The following is an 11,703-nucleotide window of genomic DNA, read 5'->3' as shown; positions in this document are numbered from 1 at the left end:
CGGTCCTGGCCACGCATTCAAAAATGAGTTGGCAATCCATATTTAGTAGAAATTTTAAGAGATATTTATTTATATAACACTTCCTGTAGCAAATTATAATTTTTTGACTTTATCGGGCTAGATTGCAAGATAATAAAATTTAAAAGAATTTTATTTATAAAAAGTATTTAAGAGATTTAATAAAAATATTTATCTTTTATGAAGTGGTATCACCGACTGCGATTTTGGTGATACCAGATTCATTGAAGCTTCCCTGCAATAAGGAGTTACTAGACAAATGATTGATAAAAGTCTATTTATTAAATTGACGTCTCTGACTACGATTTTAAGTGTTTATGCTATAGTTCATCAATAAAGACATTTTTTTTTTATTTAATATAAAACAAAGTGATCACTGAAGCACACTAATTGGTTACACGCACAAACTTATTATTTACTTCCATACTAATAGATTTGATATTTAATTGTTACTTAAAGTAATAATTTAAAGATATACAACGTATTTTAAAATAAATCAAAATAAAATTGGATGTTACTTGTTGTAGTTGGGTGTTTTGATTGTTATAGCTTGTAACACTGAGGTGTTCTTCAAGTTGGCAGTTCTTTAATGGCGACCACGGGTGACGGGTCGTTTGTCTGGAAACTGTCACTATTTATTTAGATTTTTAAGTGTAGGTTCTGTGTTTACGTAAACATGACGGGGATTTTACCTACCTACCAGCGATTTGTAAATGGAGTTCCTGTACCGTCCATTTCTCGACGTTCGTTCCGTTTACGGGAGAAATATTTGATTGTTTCTGTACTTTTGACATTCGGGATCGTGTGGTTAGGAGCATTATTCTACTTGCCAGAGTTTAAAAGTTCAAATAGTGTGAACGATAGTGTTTACAATGTATACAAAAGAATCCAGAAAGCTGGCCCAGAGCTGCTCATGCCGCCTCCTCTCGCACAAAACGATGTCGGTGACTTTCCTGTGATTGGGATCGCTCACCATGGTGAAGGGGGTGATGATCCTCACGTAATTGAGGACAGGAACCGGCTACGAGCTAAGATAGAGGAGGATATGGGAATGAAAGTGTTAGAGAGGCCTCAGTTTGACGTAGCACCTTCCGTGTCGTCTTCGCGAGGGCCCAGCAAGCCGCCAGTAGACGCGATTGAGGAGCCCGCGGTAGGGAACAATGCAGCTAACAAAGACGTGTCGCCGTCAGGCCCGAAGGCTGAGAGCTCGGACAAGTTTGTGGCTGTGGCCCTGGCACCAGGAGCTGACCCTGAGATCAAGCACAAGCTGGAGACTGTCAAAAAGGTGAGTCATCTGTTGTGTACATAGCATTAGAATATACTAATGTGTCAGTCTGTTATGATTATGCAAATGATGCATTTTAAAATAATACGTGAATAATTATACAGCATGACTAAGAAAGGCAATTAGTATTACATATTAAATACTATTACTCTCATTAAGCAGTGCTGTGATATAATGACTTATACAATAAATTAACTAAGCACTTGCACAACTGGTTTGTGGAATTCTTTCATAGGAATTTTAAACCGATCATTTTTTTTATTTATATGTCATCACACCCTTTATTCCCGAAGGGGTAGGCTGAGATGCATATTTTGGCATGTAATGCCACTGTACAATGTACACCCACTTTTCACAATTTATGTTGTAAGTCCCACGTAAAAGTCCCTGAACAATATTACTCCATACATATCTATCTCTATACATTATTATGTTAAGGCTAATATCTGTAAAAATAATTACATATTAATGTCACTATCTCTTATCAGCATCAAAACAGCAATTTGTTATCTCATCTCATTGATATTAGTGCATACTTTTATACACCTGAACATTGTTTTATAATTTGAATTCTTTCTGATATTTTTATTTTATTAATGTTGTAGGTTTTGTATGTAGTTTATTATTGTATTATATGGTCAATTAACACATTCTGCACGCTAAGACTTCTTATTGAGGAAAACCGGATGGACTCTGTAGCTTAGAACCTCTCTGGGGTCACTTGAAATGACAAAAAATCAAGCAGGTGAAGCTCTATTGTTTTAGTTTAATGATATTGATATCCTATAGGTCCTATAGGTCTTAATAATTTACAAGATATTGAGAAGATTGTCTTGTTGGTCTAGTAGTTGCAAGTGCAACTGCTACACCAGAGATTTGGGTTCAATTCACGGATTGGTCAAAGTATTACTAGGCCAACATTTCTCAGTAATAGCACAGACTCTGGAATTGTGCCCGATATGGTAATAAGCTCTTCCTCTATTAAATGGTACTTATAAATGGTGAAAAGTGGGTGTATATAGTACAGTGGCATTATATGCCATAATGGGCACTTATGCCTACCACTTGGGGGATAAAAGGTGAGATGATTCAAGGAATATTAAAAAGATTTAATCTCTATATTACTGCATCTAAGAAATAAAGTAAAAGATGCATGAATAACTAGATTTTTACTCTTGTTTATTCTGTATTGTATATGTAGGTATGGTAATTATTCAAAAAAATATTGTAGTTAAATTATCTCCCATAATAATAAGTCAAAATCCAGCTTAACTTAGTTCATTCTCATTTTTAAGACAGACCTATACCATTCCGTACAAAAAAGTATATCCAATGAAGTACATATTTACTAAATCCAATTAATAATTGCTTAGATCAGTGTTACCATGTGTTAAAAATAGTGCAGTTACTATGTTGTTGTGTAAACTACTCCACTTAGAAATAGCCTTGACTTGAAAGAAGCTCAACAAATGAAAGTGTAATCAATACTAGTTAGATTATCTACTACATAGATAAAATCTGATATCACTATTATGTAATGACCTCTTATATACTATAGTAGTGGTGGATATAACTACCCGTGTTGTAGATTTGAAACGTGATTAATATTTTCGGGATATTATATTTTGTAGTAAAGTGTATTATTTTGTAATGATGTGTGAAAAAGATAATGATGTTATAAACATTTTATTAAAATATTATTTGGCACATGCGATAAAAGTCACGTTGCATAGTTCTTATTAAAATTATTTTACAAACTTTAATAGTTATTTGCTGGCTTGTGGACTATTTAAAATTTACTTATCAGACACATTTATTAAGACATGCAATGTTTAAAGAACAAAAATGTGCGACAGACATCTTTTTGCTAAGTGGAATTATTTCGTGGCCATGGCCCTGTTTCTGTCGCGTCTTGTTTATCCAACACACAGTTATAAAAAGCTAATGGACAGATTCATATTGGCGCCACACTGTAAAATAATACACAATTACCTATGTACCTACATCTACACTGTCCACAGCTGAAGTAACCATTTAGTAACTGACGTCATTCTGTTCTTAATTTTAGTTATACTAACTAGAGGCAAACATTGTCTTCAAAATTAACGGCAATTAAAAACACTCGACATCAATGTAACCGATTATCTTTGTTATAAATTGTGTTTAGAATCAGTTCTACTCATTTGTCGCTGTCGGGTTAGAACGATGATTTTTTTTTATGGAATAAACCGGTACAGCATCAGGCGGATCACCTGATGGTAAGCAACCGCCGCCGTCTATGAACGCCCGAAACACCAGAGTCGTTACACGTGCGTTGTCGGCCTTTAAGGGGTTAGAAATTTAAAGCTTGTTTAGGAATCGGGGAATGGGAAAATCAGGTGTAACATCAGTTAGTTAGTTCGCCATGAAATTATTATAGAAAATACTTTTTACAAAAAAATAAACCGACTTCACTAAAAAAGTTAAAAATAACTTTGATTTCGGAAGTCGGTGTTTCTCGGTATTATTTGTTTGTTACACCGACTTCCGAAATCAAAGTTATTTTTAACTTTTTTAGTGAAGTCGGTTTATTTTTTTGTAAAAAGTATTTTATTTCACACTTTTTAGTTGCGATACTCAGTATCGCAACTAAAAAAGTCAGTTAAAATTCTCTATCTCAATAACTACTTTATTTATTTGTATTGTCACAGTAACTTAATTAACTTTATTGTAATTTCTATGTGAGTATGAAGTTCCATTGGCCATTTCTGGTCTTCTTCATCAGTTCCATCTCTTCAAAGGTTACTTTTTGACTGTAAATGCTTCAATTCTAGATGAATATACCAAAATCACTATATAGTTCCCTATAATATTTGAGGAGTTCCCTCGATTTCTCTAAGATCCCATCATCAGATCCTAACTTAGTGACAATGGGACCACCTCAGAACTATCTACTTTCGAACAAAAAAAGAATTTTGAAAATCCATCGACAATTGACGGAGTATTAATTAACTTTATTGTGATTTCTATGTGAGTATGAAGTTCCATTGGCCATTTCTGGTCTTCTTCATAAGTTCCACCTCTTCAAAGGTTACTTTTTGACTGTAAATGCTTCAATTCTAGATAAATATATCAAAATCACTATATAGTTCCCTATAATATTTGAGGAGTTCCCTCGATTTCTCTAAGATCCCATCATCAGATCCTAACTTAGTGACAATGGGACCACCTCAGAATTATCTACTTTCGAACAAAAAAAGAATTTTGAAAATCCGTCGACAATTGACGGAGTATTCGATGAACAAACATACAAAAAAAAAAAAAAAAACATACAAACAGCCGAACATAGTACCTCCTCCTTTTTGTGAAGTCGGTAAAAACTAGCTATTCCGACGCGCTTTCACACGTTACACGGCTTTTATTGATTGAACAAAAAAAGTAAAACAGATTTTAAACATTTGGAACAAAAACTTAGTTAAATAAAAGTAGTATTCAGTAGAAAACTAAGCTTTGATTCGTCCTATCCATCTTCGATTTTAGGTTTAAAGTTAGGTCAAAAACTAATCTTCGTATTGTTGAAAACGTCACGATCTAAGTAGTTATTTTGCATTGAATAATAAATCTCAGTTGTGTATAATTAATTTAATAAAGTAGGTAGGTTATGTACACTGCAGAAACATAATAATCGGCAATCTTATTGTAGATAATGCGGCATTCGCAGTGCTCAGGGTCGTGTGATAATCTGCCGTGGCTAATCACACAGCCGGCGACTCAAACATGTTAATGTAATGCCGCGAACCATGACGATATCGTACCGAATCATTTGAAAGTTAATTCGTGTGTGGCAGTCACTGCAATCTTTTATGGCTCCCGAATACAATATGCCGATCACCTGAATTGCAATTAGTTTGCAACCTAACTGAATCTTAACAATTGGATTGATGTCAGTTTTCAACAACCTCTTTGATTTTATGGCAACACTAAGCAAAGTTAGGAGACACTTAACGACACATTCTGGTTGTTACCACCTTTAAGTGATACCTAACTGCGCAGGGCACACACACATTTTAGGTAGCCGAGCTATCCTAACCATCTCGTAAGGTCTAAAATACGTTTAAAAAAAATATCCGCACCCAGCTGTTTATTAATAATTATTTATAAAGTGTTTTAGGTATAACTATCAAAGGCTTTATGTCCAAAACATCCCCACTCTTGTACCACTTTGAAACAAAATTAGTTACCTAGTTACATCAATTGACGGGCCTTGTATGACAGCGACACTGAAATGTCTGTCAGAGAAAGTTACATCTACTTGAAGCTCCCAGAATTATTTTGTTTAGAAAAAAAAAAAAATTTTTTGTTTAGAAAAAAAAAAAAAATTTTTGTTTAGAAAAAACGTTGCCTTACATTAGGATTTTCTCCTGTGTCGTGGGTGCGTTTACAAACATACAAGTTCACATACACATGACACCCAGACCCGAAACAACAATTTGTGGACCACACAAAGAGTTGCTCCGTGCGGGAATCGAACCCGCTACCCGTTGCGCGGCAGCCAGTTGCCCAGCCACCGCACCAACCGTGCAGTCAATTGAACCATTGAACATCTTTTTTGGCATAATTAATCCAAATGGGACAGAGGAATAATAATATAATGACGCAGTTTGGTGCATCGTGGGGTATTCCACAGGGTTCAGTATTAGGGCCTTATTTGTCACTCATCGAAAATGTCTTGGTTCTAAAAAGGGAGCTCCCACCGGAAATATTATATCGGTCTGTAGCCACCACGAGACCTCGCCACCACATCTTCCTGCTACCGGGCCAACCCTAAGTCTTTAATTTAAATCTAAGTTACTACTTACTTATCAAACTAATAGTTTTTATAATATATTATCTGATCTATCTGACTGTTGGAAGCAGAGGTTGGACGACATTACATCATAATTTTCTAGAATTGAATAATAACAGAATCGTTTCAGTTTCACTTTTACAGCTTCAGTGCTTTGATAAGGAAAGTAAAAGGATTAGCGATAAAATGTTTATTGTAACTCAGAGTCACGATTCTTAATTTCAAATCTGACGACGAATTAACAAAAGTCCATATCGATTTGACTTTAGTTATTTTTTACTAGGTAGGTAATATTGTTAAACTAGCTACTTCCGCGCGGTTTCACCCGCTCTGCTCGGCTCCTATTGGACATAGCGTAATGTTCTATAGCCTATAGCCTTCCTCGATAAATGCACTGTCCAACACAAAAAGAATTATTCAATTCGGACCAGTAGTTCCGGAGATTAGCGCGTTCAAACAAACAAACAAACAATCAAACAAACAAACTCTTCAGCTTTATAATATTAGTATAGATTAGTTATAATGTTGTTAACTATTGATGAAGCAAAAGAAATATGTAAGTTTCGTAGCAATTGGCGTTCCGTTGTCTCTGCCTACCCCCTGGGAGACAGGCTTGAGGTTATGTATGTGTTATACAGTATACTGTTCAAATTAGAACGTTATTAACTATTAGAAAAGTCTCAAAATGAGCTGAGCTTCTGTCAGTAAATCTAGGTAATGTATGCGTGTCTAGGCCAAAGCAAACACTAAAATATCGTCGCCAAGAAATATTAATAACTACTTATGTTCTGCTCTTACGCAAGTCATTCGCAATAGTTTAACTAGGTAATGTCTTAATACGTCGCACACTAGTTGTTACAATCTGCGAATCCAACGCTTCGCGATTGCAGGCATCAAGTATCACGCGACACAAATGCGCAAAGTTGATAACACATCGGGTTCTGTGAATACACGCAATGAATTAATTGATAGACTCAAGCCTCGGGCTGGAGCTGGTACAAAAATATCTCATTCGGTATTACCCAAGCGCAAGAGTGCCTAGTGATCCTATAGCCTACCTACATGGGTACTCAAGTAGCGTTTCTCGCAAACATGCATGTGTGTGGACCCTTTGGCACTATTTCGTATTGAGCGATGGCCGGACACAGGCGCCTGCGCCGGCTTCGCAACGTGCCTCCAGGCACCAGCCGCGCACGCATGCGTCGCAAGTGAAATCATTTGTTTATACTCGCATGACTTACTCGTTCTACTCATCTGACTTGAATTACTATGGATGCTAATACAATATTCATTGAAAAACTATTTTGATTCATTTCGTTTGTTTGTTGTTATGTGGAGTATATTCTATATCGTTGAATTAGCTATTCAATAATATTCTAAATCGTACTAACTTATAGATAGACCTTGTGGAATAGTTAATACTACCTACTTAGATAATAATGATAAATAGGGATAAACTAATCCTAGAAGTAGGTAGGTATTTTCCTAAAATAAATTACCTATGACTGACGCGCTAAAGCGAGACATGGACTTTCACTTTAGAAAAGTTTATTATAGAAATATAGGTAGGATGTGACTTATAGTAAGTCATATTTATTTATAATACCTTAAAGATAATAACTATCTTTAAATGTATTTTATGTTTTCACACGATAACTTTACACAGCCGGTTTTGAGTCGTGCTGTTCTGGTTCCGCCAAGCAAATATTATCTGTACCATCAGCGAACATTTAAAGGCTACAAAAATTCCCCATCCTTATTCGGCTATCGATTTGATTGCATCACTCGGTCCCGAGTTTGTTGTCATCGTGATGCCTGGTAACCTGAACAAACATCCAATCAGTATTATTCCAGCTATCGGCAAGTTTGTGATAATATTTGAACAGCCGCTGAGTCAACTAACGCGAAGTTAATTCTATTCATTTTAATGCCTTGTTCTTGATAACGTATTGTGTGCCACCACGCCATCGAACCAATGAAATTAACTTTGCATTTTCACCATTGGTTGGGGATTTCATGGTCTGTGAAAAGCGTAGTACCTAGGCGTGCCTAATAATAATTCAGTGTAAGAAATTGAGAGTTCAATTAAAACGTTGATTATGGTATGAAAGCAATTTACGTAGTCGTTTCAGACAACGTGACAACAGTTAACGTTAAAACTAAAATTACTTACATGTAGGTAAGGTACTAACGATAGTCAAACGCTCGCGTCATTATTGCTACCAAAAGGGAAAGTCAACTACCTACTTCGTAATTACAGCATTAGAATGCTGTATGCAACTTGCTGCACAGCTATGTGCCATCATATTCCGTTTTAAATACATTCCTACGACAAAGAAATTCAATGACATGCAATTTTAAAAAGAAAAGTTTATTTAGTTGATAAATGTGTTCCACAAATAATTTGTATTGCCGAAGCAACGGCATTGTATAAATAGCAATGTAGAACGTACACGAGTAGAGCACGGAATGACACGCGGCCATTACTGATCTAAAAAGCACATTCCGCAAACACCGAGCGGACCTAGTTTACTTGTACCGGCGCCGTCTCCGCCGGAGTGCCGCGTTAAGTACGCAACGTAACGGCACACCGAATCGGTCGCAGGCGAGACGTCGCCGGTGACCTCACGACACACATTTACCATAAAACAGTAAGACATCACCGTTCACTGCACACCATAGAAACGACACTTTCTCGCGAATATCCTTCTTACCTACTATCTTATTGTGAATGCGTTTTAAAAATATGCGTTTACATACCGTACAAATATTTGGCTTGGTACCCGTTTCGTTTTATCTATAGACATTACTGTGAGTGAATTGCCCGGGAGATGCGAAATTCACATAAATTACTATAAATTGCGTCATTACAGCATCGTTTTGACCCGTCCGACCTACCGTGCTTCCGGGGTCTAAATAGAGTATTATCGAAATCTGATTCAATGCATGAAATGCTCGCTATACTAGCTACGAAACTGGCAGGTAATGAAGTTTTTGTAAGTAGGTAACTAATACTCTTTCCTCATTGTATCTTAAAAAGTTGATTGCTCGGTTGGTGCGGTGGCTGGGAAATCGGCTGTCGCGCAACGTGTAGCGGATGCGATTTCCGCAAGAAGCAAGTTTTTGTGTCCACAATTTGTTGTTTCGGGTCTGGATGTCATGTGTATATGATACCTACATTGACAAAATTAATAATATTTGTATTTGTAAACTTGTATGTTTGTAAACGCATCCACGCCACTGGAGAAAATACTAGAGTGAGGCAACGTTTAAAAAAAATACGAATGCAATGACAATTGGCAAATATTATGCGTTATAAAAAAGTAATCCAGAATTTGGACTGAAAACATTGTTTTGAATCGAGGCAACGACAGTGCGGCCTCGGCAAAGCGTCGATAAGTTAGCGACAAAACAAACAAAACGTTGTTGACGACGGAGTTAGGCTTGTTGGGAGCAAACCGGGGCAATTAGTTGGCCCTCAGTATCGCGCCGAGGGATGTGAAAAAAAAAATCTCGGTCAAGAGCGAAACTCCCCGCTGATTTAGTCACTGAGTCCTGCGAACTGTTGTGTGTTTAGGGTGTCAAAAACTCCCCAACTGTCCACGAGCTGTGGTGGCGGTGACATAGTTAAGGGTCTGGTTGAAATCTCCATATCAAACTCATTTAGTTCGTTTATTTGAAAAGTTTGATACTGAAGTAACCACTAATAGGTTACTTTATCCTTAACTGTTTTAAATGAGCTAGGGCTTTTATTTTGCGCTTCTCTATCTAACTACTGTTATTTAAGCCCATGGCATATTATGATGATTATACTTATACCATGTCATATAATTTATAATAATAACGGCTAGTAGTGCGTCTTACGTAATGAATAAACCTCGAACTTGGTTATTTTCCTCAAATCCAACACAATACTTTCACAACAATACGTTCCATTCCAACTATCTCGGATCTATTTCCACAGAAAAAAATGTATTAAGTTTATGAAATGAAATAGATAAGTTACATTCTCTCGTGATCTATTTCATCGCTGAGGTCATTTCAATCAAAATGTCAAAACGGACTCGACTTATTCTTAAAATATGAGATATCAAAAATAAACGTATTTGTTGTAGTTATATTAATTATATTATTTATATATTTGGTGTGTTATGTACTCGCATGACACCTGAATATCTTTCTATTAGGTATTTATATGAGATTTATCTTCGTTATAACCTAAGGTTATTCGTAGGGCCTGTCCACATTTTTGTTTTAGTATTTGTAAGAAAGAAGATAAGAAAATAAAAACTTATAACTACGTAAATTGATCGGCGTCGCCCATGGACACCCGATACACCAGAGGCGTTACAAGTGCGCTGTCGGCGTTTTGAGGGTAAGGAATTGAAGGATTGGGCTTCCGGTGGTTTGTTAAAAAATACAAAAATACAAACTTTCATCCAAATTGCAGCGCACTTGAAGAAAGCCAGGTTTAATTTTATTACTGCAGCTGCAAATAGTATTAATGAAACATATTTCTGCACTGACCTGCATAATCAACATTGCTTACATCCATTTAATTGTTTAAACAAGGCTATAAAAAAAGCCGCAATGTTTTATTTTAATTGAATTATCGACAATATGTTACCGTTAGGTAACCTCAATCCGTAATCTTAGGATTCAGCTATAAAAATCAAACCGCTATAATGTTCTTTATGACGCTGGCGTTTTTTCTCAAAACTTGCTGTACAACAAAATAAACAGTAAGTACTAAGGATCTGCTATATGAAACTTAAATCCAACAAAAACTTCCTTTATGAACGTTGGCAGACATAAAGGTTATCTCAGTGTTGTAAATAATATAGTTACTTGCTCATAAGTAGGTAGCATGATGTCAAAAAGTTTCCGGTGACTTAAATCGTGTGACCGTTTAAATTAGTTGCAGTTAATCATATGAAAGACGCCGGTCCGTCCTAATGCGTGCCGCAATTAGCACGCAGGATGTTCCACGATACTTTTATTACGTTTTAATGTCCATCCGTATACTACAGTCGCCGCCGAGAGCTCATCACACTACGCAGTACTACGCTCTTGATATTGCCTCATAAAAATGTTAATTCCATGCCAAGTGAGACAGCTCTCTTTTCGACACGTTATTACTCACAACAGTGACAGCAGTGTCATTGTAAGAGGCTCGGCGTGCTGCTGTTTTTGTGTGTCGTCTGTTGGGACTGTTGGGTATGACGAGTACGTTTACATAACGGCGGAGACGCGCCGCATCCACTTGCTCGATTGTACTTTTTGTGACTTGCCGATTATGAACGTGGGTTGGAAATCAACAGATGAAAAAGTCTAACGTGTAGGCGCCCACATTACTAAATGAACGCTACAGAAATGTTCCACCGAATGGACAGACGACATTGTGGTAAAAATGTTTTATCCCGAGTCTGGATTCCTAACGAGAGTAACATTTTTATTAAATGGTCTCCATCTTAGATTTGTCGCAAGCTTTCTGAACAAAGTGCAGCCTTGATTCTATTGTTTGTTTAATTTAACGGTCACAAATCCAATATCTAAAGTGGTTACTTAGCAGTGC

General features: G+C 36.5%; 1 protein-coding gene across 1 annotated transcript in view; it reads left to right on the top strand.

The window, feature by feature from the left end:
* The first annotated feature begins 590 nt into the window (after window positions 1-590).
* LOC118268143 (mannosyl-oligosaccharide alpha-1,2-mannosidase IA-like) overlaps window positions 591-11,703 on the top strand; it is a 57,215-nt gene continuing 46,102 nt past the window's right edge. Inside the window, exon 1 of the mRNA XM_035582445.2 lies at window positions 591-1,303. Coding sequence (XP_035438338.1) covers window positions 695-1,303 — 609 coding nt within the window. The 5' untranslated portion in view covers window positions 591-694. The remainder of the gene's footprint in view (window positions 1,304-11,703) is intronic.

The sequence above is a fragment of the Spodoptera frugiperda genome, chromosome 29 (genome assembly GCF_023101765.2).
Source record: "Spodoptera frugiperda isolate SF20-4 chromosome 29, AGI-APGP_CSIRO_Sfru_2.0, whole genome shotgun sequence".
NCBI lineage: Eukaryota > Metazoa > Arthropoda > Insecta > Lepidoptera > Noctuidae > Spodoptera > Spodoptera frugiperda.
This window is presented reverse-complemented; position numbering and strand designations above follow the sequence as displayed.